General features: G+C 36.7%; 1 protein-coding gene across 1 annotated transcript; it reads right to left on the bottom strand.

Moving 5' to 3' along the window:
• Positions 1–6703: 6703 nt before the first annotated feature.
• On the bottom strand, positions 6704–9087 carry LOC141674677 (G-type lectin S-receptor-like serine/threonine-protein kinase LECRK3). Its single transcript, XM_074481383.1, has 2 exons — positions 7979–9087; positions 6704–7946 (listed from the first exon to the last, which is right to left on the bottom strand). Exons 1-2 carry the CDS (start codon positions 9085–9087, stop codon positions 6704–6706), a joined length of 2352 nt encoding a protein of 783 aa, XP_074337484.1.
• Positions 9088–11705: the final 2618 nt, after the last annotated feature.

The raw sequence follows: 11705 nt of genomic DNA on the forward strand, positions 1-11705 counted from the left end.
ATTAATAATAATGATGATGATGATATACCAAGAATCTCATATGACATAATTGAATTGTAGAAAGTTAATAAAAGTCTGAACCGCAATATAATCGGAACCGCAATAATCATATTTTCGGTTTTAAAATTGGAAACCGCAATCGCCGGTTCGGGTTTTATCCATTCGGTGAGACGTATAACCGGAACCAACCATTTAAATTGGTTCGATTTTTTATTTTTTATTATCAGATCGGTTTTTCCTGGTTTCAGTTCGGTTTCGCTTTTCATTCAATTTTTTGCTCATCCCTGACTATGACCGACTATTATAAAAAGAATTTCGCTTTTCATCTCGAATGTTATCAGTTCCGGTCTCAGGTGTCATATTTGTTTATCAACTCCGTCAAAATTCACGAATAAGTATAATCAATGAAATTCTTTTAAAATCTATGAATTATTATTAGTCATTTAAAATCTGAAATGAATACACCCCATGCGAATGTTGAGTTCCATTGTTATTTGGAGAATAGGAATATAGCTTACGGATATTATTGTAATAAATCATTTATATATGTTTAGTCAGTAAGGGTTCAGTGTACTCTATAAACAAAACATGTGTGCACTGCATCATCTTGAATGAAATAAAATCAGATTTGCTTTCTATTCTTTCTTCTCTCTTCTCTCTTCTCTCTTTTGGCTCCATTGCATTTTACAAAGTTAACATGGTATCATAGTTTCAATCGGGGTCAAAACCAAAAAAGAATAGAGATAATATTGTGAGAAGCTGATTCATTTAAGATAAAAAAATCCAAAAATTGCATAGATCGAGACTGGGTGAAGCCTTGATTACTCGTTGAGATTGGGCAAGCCTTAATTACTCATTGAGATTGGGCGGTCTTATTTACTCTTGAGATTGGGTAAGCCTTGATTACTCTTAATTGAGATTGGGAAAACTTTATTTACTCTTGAGATTGGGCAAACATTGCATAATTTGAGTTAGGGGCCTGGACTGCTCATAAGTTTGAGTTATGGTACCTTAGATAGTAGAAATCATTAAGAATGGTGCCTTGTTTACTCAAAACTATACCTGGAAAATGTGTGCCACGGTTCTCCGTTTAAGTGCTCGTTTGGAAAATCTTAAAATAAGTAACTTATGACTTAAATCGAATAATTGACTAATAAGTGATAAGTTGATAAATGCTTACAAGTTATACCAGTGTTTGGATAATTTAACTTATAAGTCAGATTTTTTAGAAAAATATACTAAAATAAATGATTTTTAAATATAATTATCTTAATTCTTATATTTTAAGTTAGATTAACATTTAGAAAAATATATTTTAAAAATAAAATAGATAAAAAATCAAAAATAAAAAATAAGTTGAGAAAAAGTACGTCGTTTATAAATTCAACTTATAAGTTGGGTCGACAAACACTCGTCAATAAGTTCTTGCGGGCTTATAAGTCAATAAATGATTTGCTAAATAGGGCTAAATATCGCCAAAGCCTCTAAAGGTTTGCTATTAGCAAAAGTGCCTTGAGTTGCAGATGTTAATGGCTAAATGAGTCGATAGATCGATGAAGATTTTAATGGAAGCTCGGTGTTAGGTTTTCATTCATAACTGTAAGTCATGCTACTCTTCTCAAATCCGCACATTTCTTCAGTTCAAAAAACCTTGTTGAAGAATATTATTGTGCTAGATTGTGTGGTATTGGATTTTTTGTAAAAAAAGTGTGTGTTCAGTGATAGCACATAACATGTTTGATAAACTTCCTAAAAGAAATATTTTCTAGGAACTGATTGATTGATGAGGGTGTGAAGAGTATAGGACACAAATTCCTTTTACTTGGTAAAGATTATGAGAAAATGAAAATATTTATTCAAAAAGCAAATGACAGCTATGTAGGAGAAAGTAATGAGAGAATGATAATGTTAAACTTGAAATCCAGAAAATGCTGGTAATATTACCTTGAGGACCACTGCATCTGTCTGATCCTTTTTATCTCTGCTACAACGTCCTGATCTAACAACCTAACACAAAGACTGATATGCCCTTGACACAAAAGAAGGATCCAGACATTCCCACTTGGCACTCCTACAAACTGATGGTACCTATATGATTCCTAATCAGCATGTATCACAACTAGATGACAAAAAAGGAATGCACCGTTGCATGTTACAACTTATTCAAACATAGCTAAGTAAAAAACTCAAGAGGTTCATAGTTGCTGGACTTTATAAGCATGTTTAAGTAATCAGATTTTCTTTCTATAAAGTACACCCAAGTCATACGACTATAATCGTCTACCAAGGTCAAGAAATATCTAAATTTACCTCTAGTTGCCACCTTGTATGGCCCCCAAATATCAGTATGTAACAATTCAAAAGGTTCAGTAGCATGTGATTTACTAACGGGGAAATCAAGTCTACTCATCTTTAACATAGGGCATGTGAGGCATACATACTTCTTTTGTTGATGTAGACAAGGCTTTACTCGATCAATGTGCAGTATCATGGAGATTGAAGCATGACCCAGCCTTTGATTCCACAATGTGTATTCATTGTCAATCTCTGCCCCTTTTCCCTTCTCACCTGAACAACGACTTGTGTTTTGTCTTGTCATAGCCATTTTAGGTGTTTGCATCTTTTCATTATGTAGGTAGTACAACCCTTGTCTCATTTCTCCTTTTCCAATGATACATTTGCTTGATGAATCTACTATGACAAGCTACCAGGTTTGAAAATAATATCACATTTGCTATCATTTGCTAGCTTGTGAATGGACAAGAGATTATGGTTAAATTATGGCACATGAAGCACATTCGAGAGTTTTAATCCATTAGGTAGTATCACATTACCAATGTGTGTTATTACTACCATGTCTCCTATTGGCAGTGTGATAATGAAGGTTGCAGGAGCCATCTTGACATTCTGCATATTCTTTAGTGATGAGGTCATATGATCCGTCGCCCCCGAATCTATGATCCATTCTTTCGAGTTCATCATGTTGTTCTTGTTGTTGTGCGCCATCCCTGAGAAACTGTAGTCAATTTTTTCATCAGTTTCTGTTTCTTTGGCTCCCGAGAATTCAGTCTTTGGGATCAACTTCAATAAGTGGTCCAATGGTTATCATAACAGCTCGTTGATCTGTGGTGCCACTTTGTGTGTTGTTGGCCATTCTTGTGTTGTTAGCTCTGTTTGCCGTCCACATCCTTAGTGAGTTCTTTTGTGGCATCTTATATCTGTAGTGCCACTTTGGGTACCCTGTGGTCTCCCAACAATTCTCTTGTGTGTGACCTTTCCTGTTACAAGCTGCGCACATCAAAACTTCACCACTATTTTCTTTGCTATACATGGCCATCACATCTGTATCATTCACAACATTCAGATTTAACACCTCCTTCTGCGATTCTTCCCGTTGAATGGCTGCACATGCCAGTCTTTGGGATCAGCTTCAATAAGTGGTCCAATTATTGGCTGGTTATCATAACAGCTCGTTGATCTGTGGTGCCACTTTGTGCGTTGTTGGCCATCCTTGTGTTGTTAGATCTTTTTGCCGCCCACCTCCTTGGTGAGTTCTTTTGTGGCGGCTTATATTTGTAGTGCCACTTTGGGTACCCTGTGGTCTATCAACAATTCTCTTGTGTGTGACCTTTCCTGTTACAAGCTGTGCACATCAAAACTTTATCACCATTTCATTTTCTATACATGGCCATCACATATGTATCATTCACAGCATTCAGATTTAACACCTCCTTCTGCGATTCTTCCTGTTGAATGGCTGCACATGCCACTTCCAAAGAAGGCAAAGGACTTATCATAAGCAACCGGCTTCTTTGAGCCCCATAGTTATCATCCAAACCGTTCAAAAACTGAAACAGCTTGGATTCCTCCTTCATCATTTCTATGGCTTTTAACAGATTTGTGATCTCTGGGCTAGTGGTTTTAACAATAGGCAGCACATTCATTGAGTCGATTTCCTCCCACAGACCACTCAAACAAGTGAAATAATCACTAACTTTCATACTACTTTGCTTCAAACTAAACAAGTCCTAATTTAACTTGTATTTTCTTGACCCATTTGTCAAACAAAACCTTTTCTCTAATTGTTTCCAGATGTCACTAGCATTATTTATAAATAACAAAGATGACTTTATATTATCAGAGATGTTGTTATGGATACAGGAGATTACCATGTTGTCGCACGTGTCCCACTGGGTTGCTTCCACTGCATCTGTAACACTCTTTGACACTGACCCATCAACGAACCCTATTTTTCTTTTTGCTGACAGTTGGATCTCAAACGACCTTTTCCACGCTCTATAATCACCTGCTCCTTGTAATTTTGATACACAAATCGATGTTGGACCGTCGGATGGGTGTAGAAAAAATGGGTTTTGAAGATCTGAGAAGGACAACTTACTTGTAGCCATGAGTAAATCTAGTGAAAAAGACTGGTGCAATAAAGTATTAAACATCTACCTAGACTCTGAAAACAATGACTCCACTTGTGTGTAAATATTAAACTTCTCACTACCAAACTTTTCTCACTAATCTAGCTATCAGATGCAGCTCTGATACCATGAAAACATTTGTTTAAAAAGCAAATGACAGCTATGTAGGAGAAAGCAATGAGAGAATGATAATGTTAAACTTGAAATCCAGAAAATGTTGGTAATATTACATCGAAGACCACTGCATCTGTCTGGTACTTTTTATCTCTGCTACAACGTCCTGATCCTAACAACCTAACACAAAGACTGATATGGCCTTGACACAAAAGAAGGATCCAGACATTCCTACTTGGCATTCCTACAAACTGATGGGACCTATATGATTCCTAATCAGCATGTATCACAACTAGATGACAGAAAAGTAATGCACCATTGCATGGTTACAACTTATTCAAACATAGCTAAGTAAAAACTCAATAGGTTCGTTAGAAAGGAAGCACGAAAGGTGTAGGAAATAATGCTCATATGCTTAGTTTGGTGATCCTGAAAGCTGGAATTAGATTCAGTGATAAATGATACTTCTGGTCTTAAGCCAGTATTTCGTCACCATATTGCTGAATTAAGTACTCATTCATCGAATAGAATTAGTCAAATTGATTCGAATAATTTGAGTTTATTGGATGCTGCAACTTGCTATGGCTTAGTTCATTATCAAGGTTACGTACTAGTTGTGATTATTGGGAATTACTGTGGAACTGGAGAAGCTTGCAAATTTTTATAGATTATCTCCGATGGTTGCTAATGTTTCGCTGCTTCTACTTGAAAATGGAACTTAAGGTTAGTGCATAGGTTGTAGCATTTGTCTCCGTTTATATGTATTTCTGAATTTGATGTTGCTACAATGAGTTCTAACGAAGCAAGTATGAAGGCTGAAGCTAAATGTTATGAATGGATTGGTTACTTGGACCCCTGCAATGTGGCTAGAGTTGATTCAAGATGAAATCTCTTAGCCCTGGATTTAATGCTTTTAGAGTAGGTGAGAAGATTTATGAGAATGAAATCTCCGGTGTTGTGACATTTTGCAGAGTAAAGTATGCTTTTTCAAGATGCGAAGTAGTTTTGCCGGTTAACGCAGATATAGATTTACATGGTTGCTTGAGAATTCTCGAGGGTTTGGAGATAGAAAAGATGAGTGTTGTGATGTTGTTGAATGGCCAGAAGATTTTTCCAAAGATAAATTTTTTAAAGTCGACTGTGAGGGTCGCCTCATTACCACTGATCATGGGCATTTTGTTTATTCTACATAATATGTGTCTCAGGATGATCTTGATGATGTTGAAAGAATCCAATTTAAGCATTAAGCATAATTTTTTCAAGATCTTGAAGAAAATATGGTATGCACTCCTCGGTCAAGGAAGAAGGTTGATTGTTGGGATGATATTAACATTACTCAAGGAAAAGGGAGGCCCATTTACTGATGTATTTCGAGCAAAACATCCCGAAAGGAAAGAAGCATATACTTGCTGGTCGACAAGTTTGGTTACCTAGATTTTAATTATGGATCAAGAATTGACCATATTTTCAGTGATGCCTGCATAAGTAGGGATGAGCATTCGGTCGGTTCGGTCCAAAACCGGACCGAACCGAATAAACCGAAAAACCGAATTAGCATTTTTTCTTCGACCGGACCGGACCGGACCGAAGTTATAATATGGATCGGACCGAACCGAACCGAACCGAAATAATTCGATTCGGTCCGGTTTTGGACCGAACGAACCGAATTTTTTTCAAAAATAAAATTGTATTAAAATTTTAAACCAAAAATTATAAAATCTAAAATATAATTAAAGTGAGGTGATATATAGAGTAATAAGAGTGTAGAAATATAATTACAAATTAAAAATTATGATTATAGCTTTAAGATATATGTAAAATGTACGTAAAATAAAATTATAGTATTTATAATTTGGTCTTTTCGGTCTATTCGGTCCGGACCGAAATATTTTTTAAAAGAAGCAGACCGAACCGAATTTTATTTCGGTCTATTCGGTCCGGACCGAATAAACCGAAATTTTTGAAAAATCAGGACCGAACCGAATCGAATTAGCACGGATCGGTTCGGTTTTTCGGTTTCGGTTCGGTTTTGCTCAGCCCTATGCTCTTAAGCATAGTAAACATTGTTCACGAACCTTAAATTGGCCGTATTTGGGTTTAGCAATTAACACCAAAGCACAACACACAAATGTATTGTCTAGCCTAGTTTAAGTACTAATTTACGAGAAAGGAGAGGGACAAGGCGGATAGGGGATATCAGAAACTCCTTCAAGCATCTGTATAACCTTTTTCATCGTTAGCCTTAGAGAAGGATCTTCTTGAATACAACATATCCCGACCATCACAAATCTTTCTACCTTCTCCCAATCACTCAATATATCCTCGTTATCCTTGTCTACCAAATCAAACATTCTACCATCCTGAAAGCAATCCCAAACCCAATCTGTTAGGATGGCCTTATCTCCAAGCTCTATATTCTCCACGCTTCTGCGGCAACAAATGATTTCCAGCAGCAAAACACCAAAGCTATAAACATCAACCTTGACAGTGATCGCTGTGTTTCTAAACCATTCAGGTGCAACGTAACCTTTTGTTCCTCTAATCCCAGTATTGGTTCTACTCTGGTTGAGCATCAAGAGTTTTGCTAAACCAAAATCAGAAATGCGAGCATTGTAGTCCTCATCTAGAAGAATATTCTGAGGCTTTATATCACAATGGATGATTTGTGTGTTGCATTCTTCATGGAGATATGCCAACCCTCTCGCGATGCCTAATGCAATCTGGATCCTCTGTGCCCAACTAGGCTTAGCACTGCCAAAAATTAAAGCTGCTAAACTTCCATTGACCATATACTCATAGACCAGCAGACGATGGTCCTCTTCTTCACAAAACCCAATTAATCTGACCAAATTTCTGTGGTGAGTTTGTGCAATCGCAGTAACTTCAGTTTTAAATTCCCTTGCACCATCTTGAACAAGTCTATCTATCTTCTTCACTGCAACAATGACTGTAGAAGACATGTGGATTAACCCTTTGTAAACTATGCCAAATGAACCCCTTCCCAATTCTTCTTTAAAACCATCTGTGGCTTCTACAAGCTCATTATTGGTAAAACGACACACATTTGTTTCAACGATGTTGTTGGCTGGTTGTATATTTATGGATTTCTTCTGGTAGATGTCTAGGAAGCCGAAGCAAGCAACACTTATCAATATTATATTGACAAATAGCGAACTGCCTAAAAGCATCGAGCCCACAAGGACCATGGTACCATTTATTTTCGTCTTGAAATTGATTGGTTTGCCTGGATGATGTTCTCGGGGAAGATCAACCTTACTAATTTTTAGATAAGTCTTTCCCTTAACAGAATTGTCCTTCCTCCCATTTACGAGCGGTTGCTTCTTTTTCCAACAGCTATTACGGTTGTAATATGCAGCAATACAAAAGCAATCAATCAAGAGCCTTTTGCACTCAGGTTCAGAAATGGGCTTCAGCCGCTCATAAGCAGATAGCGGCCAGTCAGTGCCAGGGCTCTCCACAAAATCATACAAATCTTCACTGGATCATTTCGGTCACAATTTTGAGTAAAATTTGGCTTGCATCCACCTTGCTTATCATTTGGATCAAGTAAAGAATATGTTTCTGGGCATTCACAATCTTTCCTTGAACCAACAAATGTGCAAATACTATTAAATCCGCACGCCCCGTCTCCAAGAAGTTCCCGAATAGTTGTACATATATTTACGGGCTCTTGCCAAACACTGGTCCACCCTGTTGTTCCTGTGAAAATCTTTAGATGGTAATATTGAACCAGAATTCCATCATAGGTTAGAGTTGCTCTATGATAATAACCCGTTGATGGAATAGCTTTATCGGTAGTAAGTTCAACTATGTCGCCATTTCTTCTCAAAATATACAAATAGCCCGACTCGTTAAACTTTACCTGATAACCTTGATTACTTCGATTTTCATCAGAAGTGTTACTTTTATAGTAAGCATTGTAAGGAAAATCAGTAAGTACGTTTCGGGTATTAAGCACAAGATTCCCATCATCAAGCAAACGTAACTGGAATCTTCCTCGTGTGAAGTTAGTTTCAGTCCTCCGAGAATAAAGCTTGCCATATACATCCATAGTTTGAGTTGGCAAAAGGGTATCAGTTGGATTGCTGAAAGTATCCCATACAGTTGAGGATTTACTCCCAACAATCCTGAAATTGCCCGTATCAAAAAAAGCAGCATAAAAAGCCGTACCAGAAAAAGGCTCAGATGTCCATATTACATTGCGTTTTAAATCACTGAGGACTAATCCGCGGTCAGCAGTCAGCTGCACTCTAGATCCAGCAGGGACAGTACTGCCATCATTTACATGCCAGACTATGGTTTTGTCGGGTATTTTGTCATACCAAATGGCTAGTATAAACTGATCCTGAGCTTTCCGAAACCCAAACGCAAATTCACCAGAAGGTGAATACCATGAGGTATCAGGCTTGTCTGCAGCCGTGAGTGACCAGCCTATGGAAATGGCCCCATTGCCTTGAGCAAGTGCTGAGTATGATAAAAAGCTGAAATATGTGCATAGTATATATGAGGAGCTATAGCTCATTGTTGAGATGATTTAACAGCTGCATGTATCCACTTCAGCTATATATCCTCATAAGATGCAACAGAACATATTGACTTTCTAAGATAACTCAAGTACTCAATCCAGGGGATCATTTCTCTGGTTTGAACAAGTCACAGTGCATGTTTAAACTCCAATAAACAATTTATATAGAGTACAATAGTCAACCTAGACGATGAAAATGAATGAGTATTGGACAAATGTCAAGTCCTCTTGTTTAGCTTTGGTCTCATGGATCAGTGGATGATTAATAAAAGAGAATGGTAGCAATCATGTCATGCAATTTTAAATAAGAAACTTTTATTAAATGTAAACATTGAATTTATGATTAGGACTTTCAGAAGAGCAACAAAATTAATTTGTGAAGGTCTCTCTGATCATTTTGTTGTACAATTTGCTAAATCAATGCACAGTAGATAATAAAAATAAGGTTTAAATGACCTTTTTCGTAGTTAAAGTATATATGGACCGATAAATCCATAAAATTTTAAACTTTTAAAGTGTACCTTTTAATTTCTCTGACATCGAAATTATTTATTTTTAACCTTTTCATGACATATGACTTTTGTTAGGGCGAAAACACGCGCTAATATTCACGCAAGTATACGCGTTCGCAAGTAATATAGAATACTTTCTAGTTCGTTCCCTCAGAGACTCAGACTAAATTATTGTCTAATTAAACTCACTCACCAATGTATGATTACTTCTCAATGTTAAGATACTAACACTTAAAATTGTTGATTAAATATTAACTATAATTAACTACTTAATTAATACTTAACTAACACTTCAATTTATCAATAATAAAACACTCATGAGATCACAACTTCATTATTACTTCCTTCTATAACCATTGTTATTACCTTTAGCTTGTGACAGTGATGATATTAATCGAATAACACGAAACTGATAAAAGCCAACTTTCATTGTACTAATACCATTCTACAAAGCATCCACAATTAAGATAGAAGTTGAATAGTCATCAATTATGTTGAGTTCCCATATGTCTACAGAAATTGACAACACAACGATTTAAGCATAAGTTATTCATTTTGATTACATAGGGCAAATAAAACTGTTAGAGTTACCCACTAATCATGCACAACGTACATGAACCTATGCTAGAATGGTAAGTTCTAAATCTCAAGATCCACCGTCGCTTCACAAGAGATTAACACCCTATCTTATATGTTCGCGACGCACATAAGACGAATACGCACAACCAATACTAGATATCATGCAATCATCACACACTAAAGTATTAAACAATTAACTAAAGAATTCCATAATAAATTCGTTGCAACCCCATGATCACGATTAGCCCATAATAGCACTTATCGTCATCATGGGTTCATATGAAATCATGATAAACAAACACAAGAAAATAATAACTAAGCTAATTATATTAAAACAGAGTACGTCACAAGAGTAAATAAGTTCAAAGCAAGAAAACTAGCATTCAACGTTACAACGAAACAAGAATCACAAGAATATATGCTTCCTCTTCGTTGCGGTGTGCTAAATCGGTCTTCTTCCTTATCTCCTTCGATCCTTGCGTAAAAACACAATCTTCTTTAATCCACACTTGTGAAAAACGTCTCAAATCTACTTATATAATAGTCCCATAAAACTCAGATTACATAGAAGTGGAAACCAAACAGAAATAGAAGTCCTAAAATAATTTGTCTTTTTTCCCGACCCTGCGCGGCCGCTCAGCATAGCTGAGCGGGCGCTCAGCTTGCTGCGCGGCCGCTCAGCAATGCTGAGCAGGCGCTCAGACCTCTTCTGGAAAAATTCTGATTTCGCTCCGTTTCTTCGCCGTAATCTGCCCGTTTCTTTCCTCTCGCAATGGTGAACACATGCCAAGGCTTTTTCTTGATGATTCCTCCCCCGAAATGCAACTAAAACCTTGAAATGCATAAACACTAGAAAAACGCATCAAATACACAAAATACTTGATTTCAAGACACCAATTTAAGCCATTTTAAGACGCTCTAAGTGGTATAAAATGCCACTTATCACACCCCCAAACTTAAATCGATGCTTGTCCTCAAGCGTCACAGACTCAAAAACAAATAAAAACATGCATGAATGCAATCTATATGAAAATGCAGCGATCCCCCTTACTACAATTAATCAACCAAATTGCCACATCCCAACGAATGCAGTTAGACAACTAAAGGTCAATAAACTCATGCAAACGGACATACAGCCAGAAACGTGGTGTGTGCAAATGCTTAACAGATATGCTTCGGAACTAGACCAATTACTATGACTAGACTATCCTCAAGGCAATCCTACGATTATACAAAGAATAAAAAATTCTAGGCATAAAGTGATATACAACACTACAAGAACTCTGGAGCTTACTACGGAATCGTGCTTTTTATTTACAACTCAAATGCTTATTTGACCGTGCAATGAGTGAGGTCCATAAAAGACTTATACAATGATATCCATGTAACGAGCGTTAGGTTAGTGGATCCCAGACTCTAAAAGCCTTAGGTCACTAGGCACAAAGTCCCCTAAGAACTTAATAACTCGAATACCAAAGAGCCCACTCTTGATCAATTATGCAATTATTTATTTATTTATTTTTT

Source organism: Apium graveolens, chromosome 7 (assembly GCF_009905375.1).
Source record: "Apium graveolens cultivar Ventura chromosome 7, ASM990537v1, whole genome shotgun sequence".
NCBI lineage: Eukaryota > Viridiplantae > Streptophyta > Magnoliopsida > Apiales > Apiaceae > Apium > Apium graveolens.

What these genes read in the sequence shown, in the direction of transcription:
- LOC141674677 (XM_074481383.1), bottom strand. Translation starts at nt 9,087, where the DNA reads ATGAGCTATAGCTCCTCATATATACTATGCACATATTTCAGCTTTTTA. An exon ending in CGCTATCTGCTTATGAGCGG is followed by an intron (nt 7,947 to 7,978) that starts CTGAAGCCCATT and finishes TGAGTGCAAAAG; the next exon opens with GCTCTTGATTGATTGCTTTT.